Source organism: Pseudopipra pipra, chromosome 27 (genome assembly GCF_036250125.1).
Source record: "Pseudopipra pipra isolate bDixPip1 chromosome 27, bDixPip1.hap1, whole genome shotgun sequence".
NCBI classification, from domain to species: domain Eukaryota; kingdom Metazoa; phylum Chordata; class Aves; order Passeriformes; family Pipridae; genus Pseudopipra; species Pseudopipra pipra.
In genome coordinates, this window is record NC_087575.1 from 2,482,617 (window position 1) to 2,496,134 (window position 13,518).

At 41.9% G+C, this 13,518-nt stretch overlaps 1 protein-coding gene across 3 annotated transcripts in view; it reads left to right on the plus strand.

Moving 5' to 3' along the window:
• SPPL2B (signal peptide peptidase like 2B) overlaps positions 1–11,198 on the plus strand; it is a 30,711-nt gene extending 19,513 nt beyond the window's left edge. For 2 of the 3 annotated variants that reach the window (XM_064637694.1, XM_064637695.1), the window contains exons 14-15: positions 1,217–1,377; positions 2,362–11,198. In XM_064637694.1, the coding sequence (XP_064493764.1) occupies positions 1,217–1,377; positions 2,362–2,649 (449 nt within the window). In that variant the 3' untranslated portion in view covers positions 2,650–11,198. Of the gene's footprint in view, positions 1–1,216; positions 1,446–2,361 lie in introns of all 3 variants that reach the window. The other variant, XM_064637696.1, reaches the window with a different exon arrangement.
• Positions 11,199–13,518: the final 2,320 nt, after the last annotated feature.

The following is a 13,518-nucleotide window of genomic DNA, read 5'->3' on the forward strand; positions in this document are numbered from 1 at the left end:
TGGGAGGCTGCAGAGAGGACAGAGAGACTTTTCTTACAGGTGTGCAGATAAGATGTGAGGCAATGGACTTAAGTCACAATAAAAATTATTTTAACTAGATATAAGGAACTCTCAATAGTAACAGAATGTGCTCTGAAAAAAAAAACATTTTCAAGAACTGTAAAGAGTTATTGAGTATTCTAATCACAGAATCATTTAGGTTGGAAAAACTCTCTAAGATCATCAAGTCCAGCTGTTACCCCAGCACTGCCAGGGCCACCACTAACCATGTCCCCAAGTGCCACATCTACACAACTTTTCAATCCCTGCAGGGATGGTGACTCCACCACTGCCCTGGCCAGCCTGTGCCAGCGCTGCACAACCCTTTGGGGGAGGAAATTCTGGCCAATATCCAAACTAAACCTCCCCTGGCACAGCTTGAGGCTGTTTCCTCTCATCCTTTCACTTGTTCCCTGGGAGCAGAGCCCGACCCCCACCTGGTTCCTCCCTCCTGTCAGGGAGTTGCAGAGCAAGAAGGTCCCCCCTGAGCCTCCTTTTCTCCAGGCTGAGCCTCCCCAGCTCCCTCAGCTGCTCCTCATCAGACTTGTGCTCCAGACCCTTCCCCAGCTCCATTCCCCTTCCCTGGACAGGCTTCAGCCCCTCAATGTCTTTCTTCACCTGTTTTCTTGAATAAAAATCAGTTGGATTAACTGCATTGTTTTGAAAATGTAATTGAGAATAATTACAATATGAGATCCACGCTGCTCGTGTTCTACTAAATAAATTTTGGCACATTTATGCAGAAATTAAATAGAAAGTAATAACAAATTATAACATACAGCTTGCTGGGTTTTTTTTATTTTAGCAGTGTGGCAGGATAGTAAAGCCAACCCAAAAGAGAAGCACATAATCATGGTCAAAATATTTGTCTATATCTGCTGAATTCATAAATACAATATGAGGTGCAATACTTCATTTGTTTATTTTTGCTTAAGGTAATGCTTTAACTGCACACTATGAACTAGGCCAATCACACTACCTTCACAACATATTATTATCAATAGAAAGACTGTAGTAATTCCAGTTTTCCATTCTGTAAATAATGCTTCTCTCTAAAGAGGCCTGAAAAAATATTACTTGAAAAAAGTTAATGCTCCCCTAGCTAATTATTTAGTTGTGCTTAAGCAAAGCTACATCCGAATAATTGGGGTTTTTTGCTGGGTTTGTTTTCTTGCAGCCTATGGCATAGGCCTTCTTGTGACCTTTGTTGCCTTGGCACTGATGCAGATGGGCCAGCCTGCTCTCCTCTACTTAGTGCCCTGCACTCTCCTCACCAGCTTCGCAGTGGCCCTTTGGAGAAGGGAACTTGCCATGTTCTGGACGGGCAGCGGCTTTGCGGTGAATACCAGTTTGATATGAGTGTCTTCAGGAAATACTAATGTTATAAAAACCTAACTAGCATTAAAGTTGAGTAAAGTATTGCAGTATTATCGCACAAGCACAAAGATTTTTGGTTTTGCTCCATTGTTTGCTTTTTTACGTACTTTTTTTTCTTGCCTCAGCGAGGTTTTTCTGGTTTTTAGGGTGTTTATGGCCACTTGAATCTGGCTGGTGAAAAGTAAAGCAGACCTTGTCTATCCTTCTTGATTCTGTCATGATTTTACTTGTTTGATCTCTGTTGAAAGTATCACTGGTAGTAAAAGATTACAATATTATATAAAATATAATGGGTTTTAATACTATATAAAACACATCCTTGAAATATTTTTTTCATAGCCTACTGTTTATGAAGGTAGAAATGTAGTTCAGTATAGTAAATTATCACTTTGTTTCACTGTGATACAAGTGAACTTGACTCAGAAAGGAATAATTTCTGTCATGATGCATGATTTTAGTTTTTGAATAATCACTTGAAGGCCAAATCTATTAAGCTAGTGGTTCACCCCAGTGAGTTTTACTTTGTTATTCAACTGTTTGTGATAACCTTTACAAGTTTCCTCCAGACAACTGAATTTAATTGTTGGAGAAATTATTTGAGATCATCTAAAATGTAATGGAAAAGTCGCCAGTTCTTTATCACTGACATTAAAGGTGGGCAGAACCAGAGTGGCCAAGGACCAAGTGCTGTTTGCCTGTTGCTGCCTAATCAGCAGAGCACATCTGAAACTGGTGAGGAACAATCAGGCAGAAAGCAAACACTTTTCTGGAAAGAAAAAAATCCCCTGGTGCCCTGTAAAACCCAAAGGATAACTGTGTGCATGTGTCCACTGCTGGAGAATGATAACAGAGATGATGGACCTTTAACCTTCATCTTGTAAGACCATCACTTCTGATAACTGGTTCTTGCTTTCCATCATTCTGACTGTGATCTTCCATTCACAGAAAGACCTACCTCAGCCTCCTGTGGTGATAGCCCCTGTCAACTGCCCTGAGCTTCCCAAAGACAGCACCGTGCCAGCCCCTCCAGCAGACACAGAGCAGATGACCAACCCCACCCTGCACGTGAAGGAGCTGCGTGGCCCCAGCTCAGCTGAGGAGGAGCTGGCTGACAGCAGCACAAAGACAGACCAGTCAGAAATCTCTGTGGCACAGAGTGAGGAACCAACTGCTCAGAATAAGGACAACCTCGAAAGCAAATGCCTAAATGCAGAGCAAAGCCAGCTGGAATAAGTGATGTGATAAGAACTCCTCACTTTCCCTCACAAACATATCCATATAAAACCAGTATGTATTTAGGACTGGTTCAGTAGGGTTTGCATTCACTGAGGAACCTCGCTGGGAGTCTGATCAGCAAATCCAACAAGGAATGTTCTGCCTCCAGCTTCGGTACAGCTACACCCTTCAAACATCCTTCTGGAATATGGTGCTCTCCAGGAGTTCTGATGTGTGGGTTTCAATGATCACTCTGTTAGTGGATGCCTTTGACCATTTGTTCCATTTGCATTAGGCCAGGGTAGCATTAAGAGTCTTTATTTACCCAGTACTCTGTGCTTGTGTGGTTGTTTTGCTGCTGTAGCATGGTGTAGGTTACCATGGAGGGAAAGCATTGAACAAGTCTGCTACAATGCTTAGTTGAGAGAAACGTGGTTGTCTGGGGTTTTTTTAGCACTTTCCCTATTATTGCCACCTTTTACTTTGCTTCTCCTGACTTGTCAAAGCCATTGATAAAAGGGAATGCTTTAGTATAAACTTACATTCAGGAAATGCAGAGAATGGTTAAATTGCCATGACTCTGAAAGGATTTACACTACCATGGTGCATTAAATGCATCTCTTAACTTTTGTTTTTACTTCTAGTTACCTGGGTTGGCTACTAGTCTAGTTTAAAAGGCAGGGTGAGTTGAGCTCCAGGAGGCTTTCTAGTCATTCATGTGAACTCTAAGGGCTGTCTCTGATAATAAACAAGGTTGGTCACAGAATGCTGCTTGGAAGCAAATGCATATTAAGAGTGTTTTAGAAATGAAATACAAGCCAAATAGGTAAGAAAATGGGTGGTAACACTGTACTAAGCTTAACAGGCAGTATTTTCATTGGGAAAATGTTAAAGCAGTAAAAGTTCATATGTTTTGGGGCTTTGAGCTTCTATTTGTTGTTCATTCAAGGACTATAATTGTGATTTCTAATCTGGAAGAAAACAGTCTGTTTTTTTCATTCCCAAGGGAGCACATATGGTGCTACAGACAGTTGTGATTTAAAGCTACTTGCTGCTCAGTTAACTTACCAGCTGCCTAAGTCATGTTTTGTCTTTGTCCCAAGAGCAGGCAAAGCGTGGCCTGTCAGGTTCTGGAATGAGCCTGGGATCTTACCTATTGTTTTGCCTGTCTTGCTACATGACATTGTGAATTTAAATTGTGATTTAAATTTGCAAATTTAAAAATTTTGGGGTGCAGCTGGTCTTACTTTATATTCCTGAAATTGTGTGTTTGAGTCTCTAATGCATCGACTTTTATACATAGAGGGATGATGTGATTTGCATATTACTTGTTCCATCTAAGTATATTTGTCTTTATCAGAGGTGTCTGTTCTACACTGAAATTGCAATTCCAGAAAGCCTCAAACACTTCACACGAAAACTGAAACAGGAAATGGAAGTGTTATAGGATCCTCGAACATGATTCCAGATTGCATGGGAGAAATGCTTTTCAGAGTATTTGAGAGCCAAAAAATGTCATTTACAAAAGTATTGTCACAGTGATGCCATCAGAGGCATTGCTGTTGAAATTAAGTCTCCAGTTGTCTTGTTGAGTTGCAGTTCAAGGGCTTTTTTTTTTTCGTGTCTTGTCTATTAAATATCAGCCTTTTTTTTTTTTGGGCTGTGTCTTCCAAAAGTTTGCCCTGTGTTTTTTGGGAGATAACTTCTGTGGGCAGTGGTAGCATTCTTAGAATGTGAGTGGCTTTCTGTAAAACCACACTGTGGCTTCAGAGTTTCACCAGCTCCTGCTTAAAGCCTCGAGCCTTGTCTGACAGGATGATCCACTGAGGTTTTTGGAAGGCTTGCTGAGTCCAAGGGCCAGCAGCTACATTTAATTTACAAATTGCTCTAATGGAAGGTGGTACTAAAGAGATCTGGTTTTCAATCTCCTCTTTAATGGACTGTTACTTTGGCCAGCAGTAACCTGATCCAGTTATTACTAATAAAAAGCAGCAGAGAAATTTTACTGAAAACTTCAGTCAGCTGGATTATGACTTAATTTTTAAGCCATTGTGTAAGTATGTATATTAAACTAAGAGAACAATCTTGTATTTAAATAATGAACCTGATAAATAACAAGAAAACACGTTGAAGACTGACTGAAGTTCTATTGTTTTTGGCCTTGATTGTCTCTCAGTCATAACGTTTGGAGTGGCTTTGTACATACTTAAAAGCCAGTAGCTTCCTGATAAGGAAGCATTAAGTTTTATCATCTACTTGAAAAGTGTATTTCAGCATTTGTTCTCCTGTGTGATTAGGAAATAGTTTGCTTCTCAGACTGTTCATAGCTCAGTTCAGATGGAAGAAGTGATCACACTGAACTCGAGGGCATCTCAGAGCTGTGTTGTTCCCACTGGGTCCTGGGCAGGTCTGCAGGAGGACCTGCTCCACCTCAGCTTTTGGGGACTTTCCATCTACTTTTAAGTGTGACCTTTTTTTTTTTTTCCCCAAAATGCAAAGAATGAAGAAAAACCCCAAACAGCTCCTCAGTGCAGTATCTCCAGTGAAAGCAGGTGAAGTGGCAACAATTTACACAGTGACTATCCCAGTACTGTACAAATCAGGTGATCCTGGTGCTCCAGTTTGGCTGTGACTGTTTAGTCCTTGATCCTGGGCAGTTCAATCACTTCCATCAAAACCCAAGGCTGTACCTTTTTGTCCTTCAAAAACCTCCCTGATCAGCTTAATTTAAAAATTAATGTTGTATAGGAACATATGAATATGAGTTCAACATGGCTGACTCTGGTTTTATTTGTTGATTGCAGATATACATCCCCCTAGATGTATATCTGGGGGATATCTAGTTTAAATATTTAAACTAGAATTTAAATATTTAAAGTAATGAAAGTAACATTAATGTTAAAAGTAATGTTGATGGGCTTCTTGTTTATGTCTTTCACATACTAAGTCTTTATTTATCTTTCTAGAAATTCAGTAAGGATTTTATTCCTGAGAACCTGTATGTGTTCAGGGGAGGCATTTCTTTTAGTCAAACAAACAAATCCCAACAACAACCAACTCCACTAAAAAAAATCCTATAATAAACAACCTCAACTCTTTGGATCACAATAGTGAGGATCAGGTTCCTTCCTCGTGTTTGTTTGGGACTGTGCCCTTCTGAAGGGTTGTACAAATGCAGCTGAAGGTAGAATGGAACCTGAAAGACTTTACCAAGGGTGACAAATAAGGGAGAAGTATCCTAAACCCTTTTTCAATTGTACCAATTTCATTTTTTCTTGTCACAAATTAAGACCATTTAAAACGAAATATATATAAAAAAGAAACAGAAAAAATAGAGCCAAAAATACATTGTTTTTACCACTGGCAGGAAAAAAAAAAGCACATCCACCTATGTAAGAATTACACTTGTGAAAATATTTAATGTTTTCTCTGAACTTGAACAGGTGCCAGGCAACAGAAAATCTGCAGCACAGCCTGTTTTCTGAAAGGTTTATTGACCTGTTCCATAGAAAACTTCGTTGAGAAAACTCTTGGTTTCCAAATTTCTTGAACATTTTTCGTGATGTCTTGGTTGAGCATTTTCCTCAGTGTGGCTTTTGTTAGGAATGTCTTGCAAGTCCTGACAGTATTTTTCAGCCACGCACAGTCCTGTGTGTTTGGTTTTTCCATCCCCCGTGCCCTGCTCCGACTGGGATCAGGATTATCATGGACTTTAGTGCCTGGTGACTTCTGAGTGTGCTGGAAGGTGGCCTTGACTGCAGAGCCAGCCAGAACCCTGTGCTGAAATAACAGCCTTGTGAGCTTGCAGGATGGGGCTGCAGTTATTAGTGAATTAATCTGCCTCTGGGAGATGCTGTGAATTTACCTGCAGCTCTTTAAAAAAGCCTGTATTGGGTGTTTGGGATCAGTGTTGCCTTGAATTAAAGCTCACATGCAGCTGTTTTAGTGCAAGGTCCTGCAGTTGTTCTTGTCTTTAGCCCTGTGGTTGGGTACACATTTCTGGTTTCTTGCACTACACAGGCTGCATAGGACATAAAGCCCTGTAATATTTCTTCTTAATGCCAGCTCCACTGACTATCAATGAACAAAACTATTTTGTGCATGGTTTCATTGTTTGATGTGTTATTTGTTGTACATTTGGGTGAATAAGCTGGCTAAGCAGCACTGTGCATTAATGTGTGCCAATGCTTGGCACAGGTGTGAAATACAGACACACCAACAGATCTAAACATTCATCCAAAGCCTGCAGAGATGGTGCCTTTTGCCATGACAAATACAATGTTTTAAGGGGAAATCTGTGTCAGGGCTGCATCTTCAGGCAACTGTGGTTGAAGGTCCAGAAAACATCAGCAACAGGGAACAATGAATCTTTAGGTATTTTAATTTCACATGTGGTTTCCCAGCTGGGGCAGGGCATGAAAACAGAGCTGCACTAACAGCTTTTCAGTTTAGGTTTCTGTGCCAGTGGTGCTGGGTAGGGTGGAGAGGGGGAGGATAAGAAGAAACTGAAGATGGCTCAGAAAGCACGAGGAGAGTCAGAACAAGAATGGCAGTGGAAGAGTTTACTCCAAAGAGAAGACCCAAGACCATGTATGATAAATATCCAAAAATCTGAAATGCTGCTGCAAATTGGAAAACCAATTTAATGCTGTTATAGCATGAACTTTGTCCCAGAGTGCTCAGTTTCTCTCTCACCAGTGCTGTCAGGGAGTTCTGTGAGCACCGTGACTGACAATTCAGATCTTGGGACACAGACTGGGTCTTTTGCTAATTAAAGGTGATAAATCCTCTGAAAGGAAACCACATCATGAAAGCACATGTTAGATAGCTGCAGGGCTCTTTCTACTCCTTTTTTTTTACTTTTTTTTCTTTTTAATGTTTAATTTGTTGAATTGCTTCTGGCATCCTGAAACATTTCAGAACAGGACAGCTTTGTGTGCTACCAGAAGCTTCCTATGGGCACTGGCCTAAGAGAACTGTCTCTTCACTGATCCTCTGTATCTTCTGTATTTATCAATTATGTGTTCTTCTATGAGGGTTTCACCTTTTCCAGTTTTGCAGGTAAATATTCAAATTATGTGGAGTAAAGATGACATTTTGCCATCTGTAGAGATAGGTGATAAATAATGTGTCTAAACTGGATTTTCTTGAATTGGGAACTGGTACACTGTACACAGTCATCCACTATTTCAGGAACTAGTAGAGGACTTAACTTCATGTGATGCAGTAACTCAGACTTGGTTCTGTTTTCCCAGAAGGTGCTGGTGAGTCCAGCAGACAAGAGCTACAGGTGCTCGTGCTCCTACAATAATTTGGAGCCACCTTCCTTAGCTGAAGGTGGCATTAGAGTTTATCAAGTTTCCCATAATATTTTCCTGCATGTTAGCATGCAAGTTTAGCTCCAGACAGCAAACTTCATCCAGGTGTTTGTCTCCGAGAGATAAATCTGCAAGCTGGAATTTTTTGTTGAGAACTGCTGACACACTGCTGTGTGTTGTGAACTGACCTTGGGTGTTCAGTGTGAACACTGGTTAGCTGAAAATGTGCAGAGACACGGTCTCAAAGTGAACTGGTTATCACCAGCTCATGCCCCATCCCTGGAAGTTCAAGGATGAGCAACCTGATGTTGTAAGTGGCATCCCTGTCCATGGCAGGAGATTGGAACGAGACGATCTTTGAGGTCCCTTACAACCCAAACCATTCTGTGATTATAAGATTCTATCACATCTCCTAAAAAAATTGGTGACTCGGGCTGGTAGGGAGCCCTGCAGTAGCAGACAAGCAACACCTCATAGTCAAGTGCTGCTGAAAGATCTCCAGCCCTGAGAACATGACACTGTGGCAGGAGCAGCAACGTGCTGTTCAGTGGGACCAGTGAGTCCAGCGGGGCTTCCCCGAGCCCAGACCCTCAGGGCTGGGTTGTACACAAGGGTTGTAGCTGATATTTCCAACACAATAACCTTTTCCTTAAGCCAGAGATTTGCAAAGGAAAGAAATAGCTCTTTTCATCTGAAACATGCATCTGTAGTCAGGGAAGTGCCACAAACCTGCCACTTCTCTGTTGTGGATCCAAGCTTTGAAGGCTGGGATGGGGGGAAGCTGGTGGGGTTTGGGGAGGAGCACAGTCCTTCACAGTCCTTGACATGCACTCCACAGCAAGAAACCAGGAGGGGATTTTATTATTCTGCTCTGACTGAAGGTGTTCCAGTTCACATTGAAGAATAATTTCAAAACAGTGGGTTCAGGGTTAGTTTGACCAAAAAAAACCCCCAGTGGTGCAGTTCATTCTGGTTTGGGTCATAATCTGTTTTTTTTCATAGTTGTCAGTGGAGACTTCAAAAAATGTAAATGACAGGTGTTAGAGCAGCCCCTAAGTTGGCAACAAGCCCATGTGCTGATTCTCCAGTGCCCCATCAGTGGGAATGGTCTGTGTTTGCTGGGGTGAACACGTTGCCCACTTGTCTTCAACCCTTGCTTTGCCACTTGTCCTCTCCAGCAACCTTTTGATTCTCAAGCTTTCATGGAGCCAGCACAGGCTGTGGGACACCAAGAGGAAATCTCTGTGTCTGGTGCCCTCCTGGTGCTGTCTGAGAAGCTTGGAGCAGGGAATTGGCCACTGTGCCCAGCCTGGCACCTGGGTCGTGTCATGGGGCTAAACACACTAAACCTTTTTGACCTAGAAGGAAGTATGAGCTCTGGTACCTTCAGCCTAGCAACATATGAAACAAAACTTAACTGTTTAAAGAAAAATGTGGATTTACAGCTGTGCCCATGGATGCTCTGCTCATTCCTGACCTTGTTTCCTCAGGGCTGGAGGGAGTGGGGTCTGGTAACCCCCTGGCAACCCACCCTGTGACCCCTGCTAGTGTTTGCTTTACCAAAACAGAGCCAGAGGTGCTTTTGCTGGAGGCAAAAATCAAGCAGTATAAAGAGGATGTAAGAGATGAGAGCCAGACCCATTTGCTTAATGCTCTTGGATGCTTGACAGTAGCTGCTTTTAGTGAGGAAGCTGATTTTTGGAAGGTAACATTATCAGTAGAACAGTCTTAAATTTGTCTGGTGTCTTTGTGGAAGGACTTTGTAATGGTGTTCAAATAATAGTATGTAGGCTAGTGCTGTGAGGAGTGCAAACTAAAGGTTGTTAATTTTAGCACTTGCAAATGCATCTAACTCTGCATATGTGCACATGAGGGAGAAACTTAAAGCTCATTTCAGTTGCTGAAGGCAAGATTTTCTGATTTTCTTGTGATCCAACCTATGGTATGTTTTTGCTATTTTAAGATCTTCTATGCAGTTTGGCCCCTTAATTAAAAAAAAAAAAAAAAAAAAAAAAGAGGAAAAAAAAAAGGAAAAAATACCAAAAAATGCACTAAAAAACAACTCCTCCCCCAGAAAAAAAGAATGGGGAAGAAAGTTGGCCAGTGGGGGAAGATTTGTGTGAAAACTTAGAGTATTTTTCCTGCAGAGGGGCTACTGTTTCCAAACAGGCAAGCTGTGGAAATGAAGTGCAGATGGGACATAAAGAATGAGGGATTTCGTTCTCTGTAAGGGTGTGGTCAGGGATGCAGATAAAACGAACCTCTTTCCCTGATTCCCTCGTTTTTATCTTGTATTTCCTCTCCCTTGTCAGTCAGTCAGTCCCACACACGGTGCAGGTCAGTCCATAGTGTAACTCACTGGTTGCTGGGCTGGTGACCCCCATGGGAAGAGGGTCCCTGTCCCTTCACAGGGGCTGGGGAAGGTGCAGCACTTGCTGGGTGATCACTTGCAAAATTGTGCATGATATCTACAAGGAGGGATAAATCAGTAATTCTGTGGTTGTCTATATCTATGGTACAAGGAAGGTATTTTTTCTGCTGTTAATATTTGCAAGTGATAACAAAGAACTGAGTGTGTCACCTCACAGATCCCTTCCTGTGCTGGCAGTAGGAGAGAGCTATTGCAAAGACCAAGGGGAAAAGCAATGTTGTTTCCACACAGTAAAATACATTTTTTGTAAACATTTCTGTTTTTCCAAAACTGTAGGTCTCTACTGTAACATGTGCATAAGATTTTTGTTTCAGTCTGGGTGGCTTTTTTCCACCCTGTGTGTGGATCTTCATGGTTTTGATACCAGCCCTCCCTCTTAACTGAATTACAGCCTTGTATCCAATTGCACAGCATATCATAATATATATATATATTTTTATATATGTAAATACATTGTAATACATAGCATTTCCAGTGACCAAATGTAGATTTGCTTCTTCCTTCTGCGACGTAACACGGGGAAAAAACCCTATTTCAAAATTAATGGGGGAATGACAGAATCTTAGGACAAGAGATGAGAAATATCCCAAGGGTTTCTGCAGAGGGAATTTTGCATGGAGTAATGAAGCCTATTTCAGGCACATGTGGATATGAGGAAAGAAAAACTTGAAAATAACTGGTCAACTGAAATTGTGGTGGTTTGGTTTTTTTCTCTCTGTTTTGCTTTTAAAAAACACTGGAATTTCCTTTAGTCTGTTTTAGTTGAAAACTGTAAAAATTTTCTAAAACTCTTCAAATAAAGATACTAAATTTTTGAACCGAGTTTTGCTATTTTTGTATTTCACCTTTACATTTGAAATAGGTTTTTTTATTGCTTGCACCAGGATGTGATAAAATGTCTTTTGGGATTTAATTTAAAGCCATGTGATCAGTTGTACTGATAAATTGGGTTTGACTACTCTGCATGCTATAGTGCTGTTGCTTGGGAAGGAAGGTGGTCACTAACAGTCCATATTTCTAAAAAATACTAAATATCTCCTGAATTACAAGGTGTATCCAGGAATAGTACAAACTGACAACAGGTGCAGTTCCACTCTGTGTTTCTGTTCAGTATGCCCTGCATTTCACTTTTAGATAGGCAATGCAGCTGGGAATACAGAAATTGAGAAATTTCTTGTGTTATTTGGCTCTTAAAAAAAAAAAAAAAGCAGTTGCAGCAAGACAGCCTTTCTGTCTGGACTGTCACTGCTTCCATTCAGACAAGGAGGGTTCAACAAAACCAGAAAGACTGGTTTAGTGTTAAATAAAGGGTACTAAATATTAAGATACAGTCTGGCCACAAAGCTCATCCTAAGGTATTCTACACCTCAACCTGTATTAGTTAAAACAGTGCCTGGTGTTCTAGATTTGAATATACACCTCTATGCTGGAACAAAATCAGCACAATGAACAAGTTGTGTGATCTCTTTATATTCCTGTACCTGGTTATTCCTGTATGTGTTGCACAGACAAGGACAGAGCATTTGGGTTTTTGGGGGTTTTGTTGTTGGTTTTGTGGGGTGTTTTTTGGTCTGGTTTGGTCTTTTTTGAGGAGGGGCTGTGAGTTTTTTGGGATGGTTTTGTTTTGGTTTCTGTTGTTGGTTTTTGGTTTGGGTTTTTTTTAGCCCAGATTATAGGTCTTGGCACAGAGTGATGCTCTGATGGGGAATGGAGCCATTCAAAGAGGAGCAGGTCGACTCCACCTGCAGTGGAGCTGGCCCAGGGTTCTGCCCCCAGTGCCACAGGTGCACCATCCATCACTAGTGAAGATCTTCAAACATTCCTGACATTCCAAGCCACTCCCACTGCCTTGGGCACTTGCTGAAGATCTGTCCCACCTGACCGGTTCTGTGTCTGCAGGAACAGTCTGTGGTGACTATTTACAAGCATTTTCTCCCTGTACACCTTGTTCCATTTCACAGGACCCCCTCGGGCAGCTGTGGAAGCACAGGCTGGATCCTCCACATTCTCCATCCAGGATTATGGCTCAGGGGTATCTCTGTGCTCTGGTGCTGCCTGAAGGCTGGCTTCAGGGCACACTGAAATTCCCACTTGGAGATCTTCTGTGCCAATTGCTGAAATGTTTTCTTGTGAAGATCTTGAGTTTCAAACCAGGTCATTGTCTCGTCTGTGCAGGTGATTAATGGAGGACCACCCAGGGGGACTCAGTGATTTTGCTGCACTGCTGTGCACACAGGGCCAGCCCTGACCCCCAACCACACCACAACTAAAAGACACACTCCACTAAAAGACGTTTGCTACAAGTTCCAGAGCTCCTGCCACGTATCCCAAACGATGTTATACTTTCTTTTTTTTTTTTCAGTTTTAGCAGGGAATGAAGGTTGTGTATCATACACAGCAAATAAGAGGAAGCTTCCCACTCACCATAATGAACCACAGCAGTCCAGAGTTCCAGCATTCATGGGCCTGGTGCTGTTGTGTGAGCAGGAGGTGGAAAAAAGTTACTTGAACAGAAAAATAGTGATGGTGAGTGAAAATGCAAGGCTCTGAACTTCTTCAGCATTTGAGCTTAACATTAGGTATGAATCTGTGGTATTTTTCTTTTGGTGGGAACTTTATTCGTGCAAACAGTATTTTGAATTTTGATCTGTTTTTTCTGTTTAAGTACAATTCCTGTTTGTCAGTCTCCACATCCATTCTCTTCACTCTCACCTCCAAAATAGATTTGACTCCATCTTGTTGAACTTCAGAAGGTTTCTTTTGCCCTGTCACCTGTACTCTGTTACTTCATTATGGTCATGTCAGGCACAGCCAGGAGCTCTTCAAAGCTGGCAGAAGGATCCACAGCACCTACTGCAGTGATTAGAGCAAGAGTCCTATTCACAGAATCCCAGAATGGTTTGGGTTGGAAGGGACCTTGGGTTGGCAGGGACACCTTCCACTAGCCCAGGTTGCTCCAAGCCCCGTCCAGCCTGGCCTTGGACACTTCCAGGGATCCAGAGGCAGCCACAGCTTCTCAGGGCAACCTGTGCTAGTGATCATACCCATGGAGCCTTCTCACCTAACTCTGTGCTTGCTCCCAGCCCCTTCAGCAGGAGTGCAGAGACTGCTGCTACTAATTTCTTACCTATTCAACCA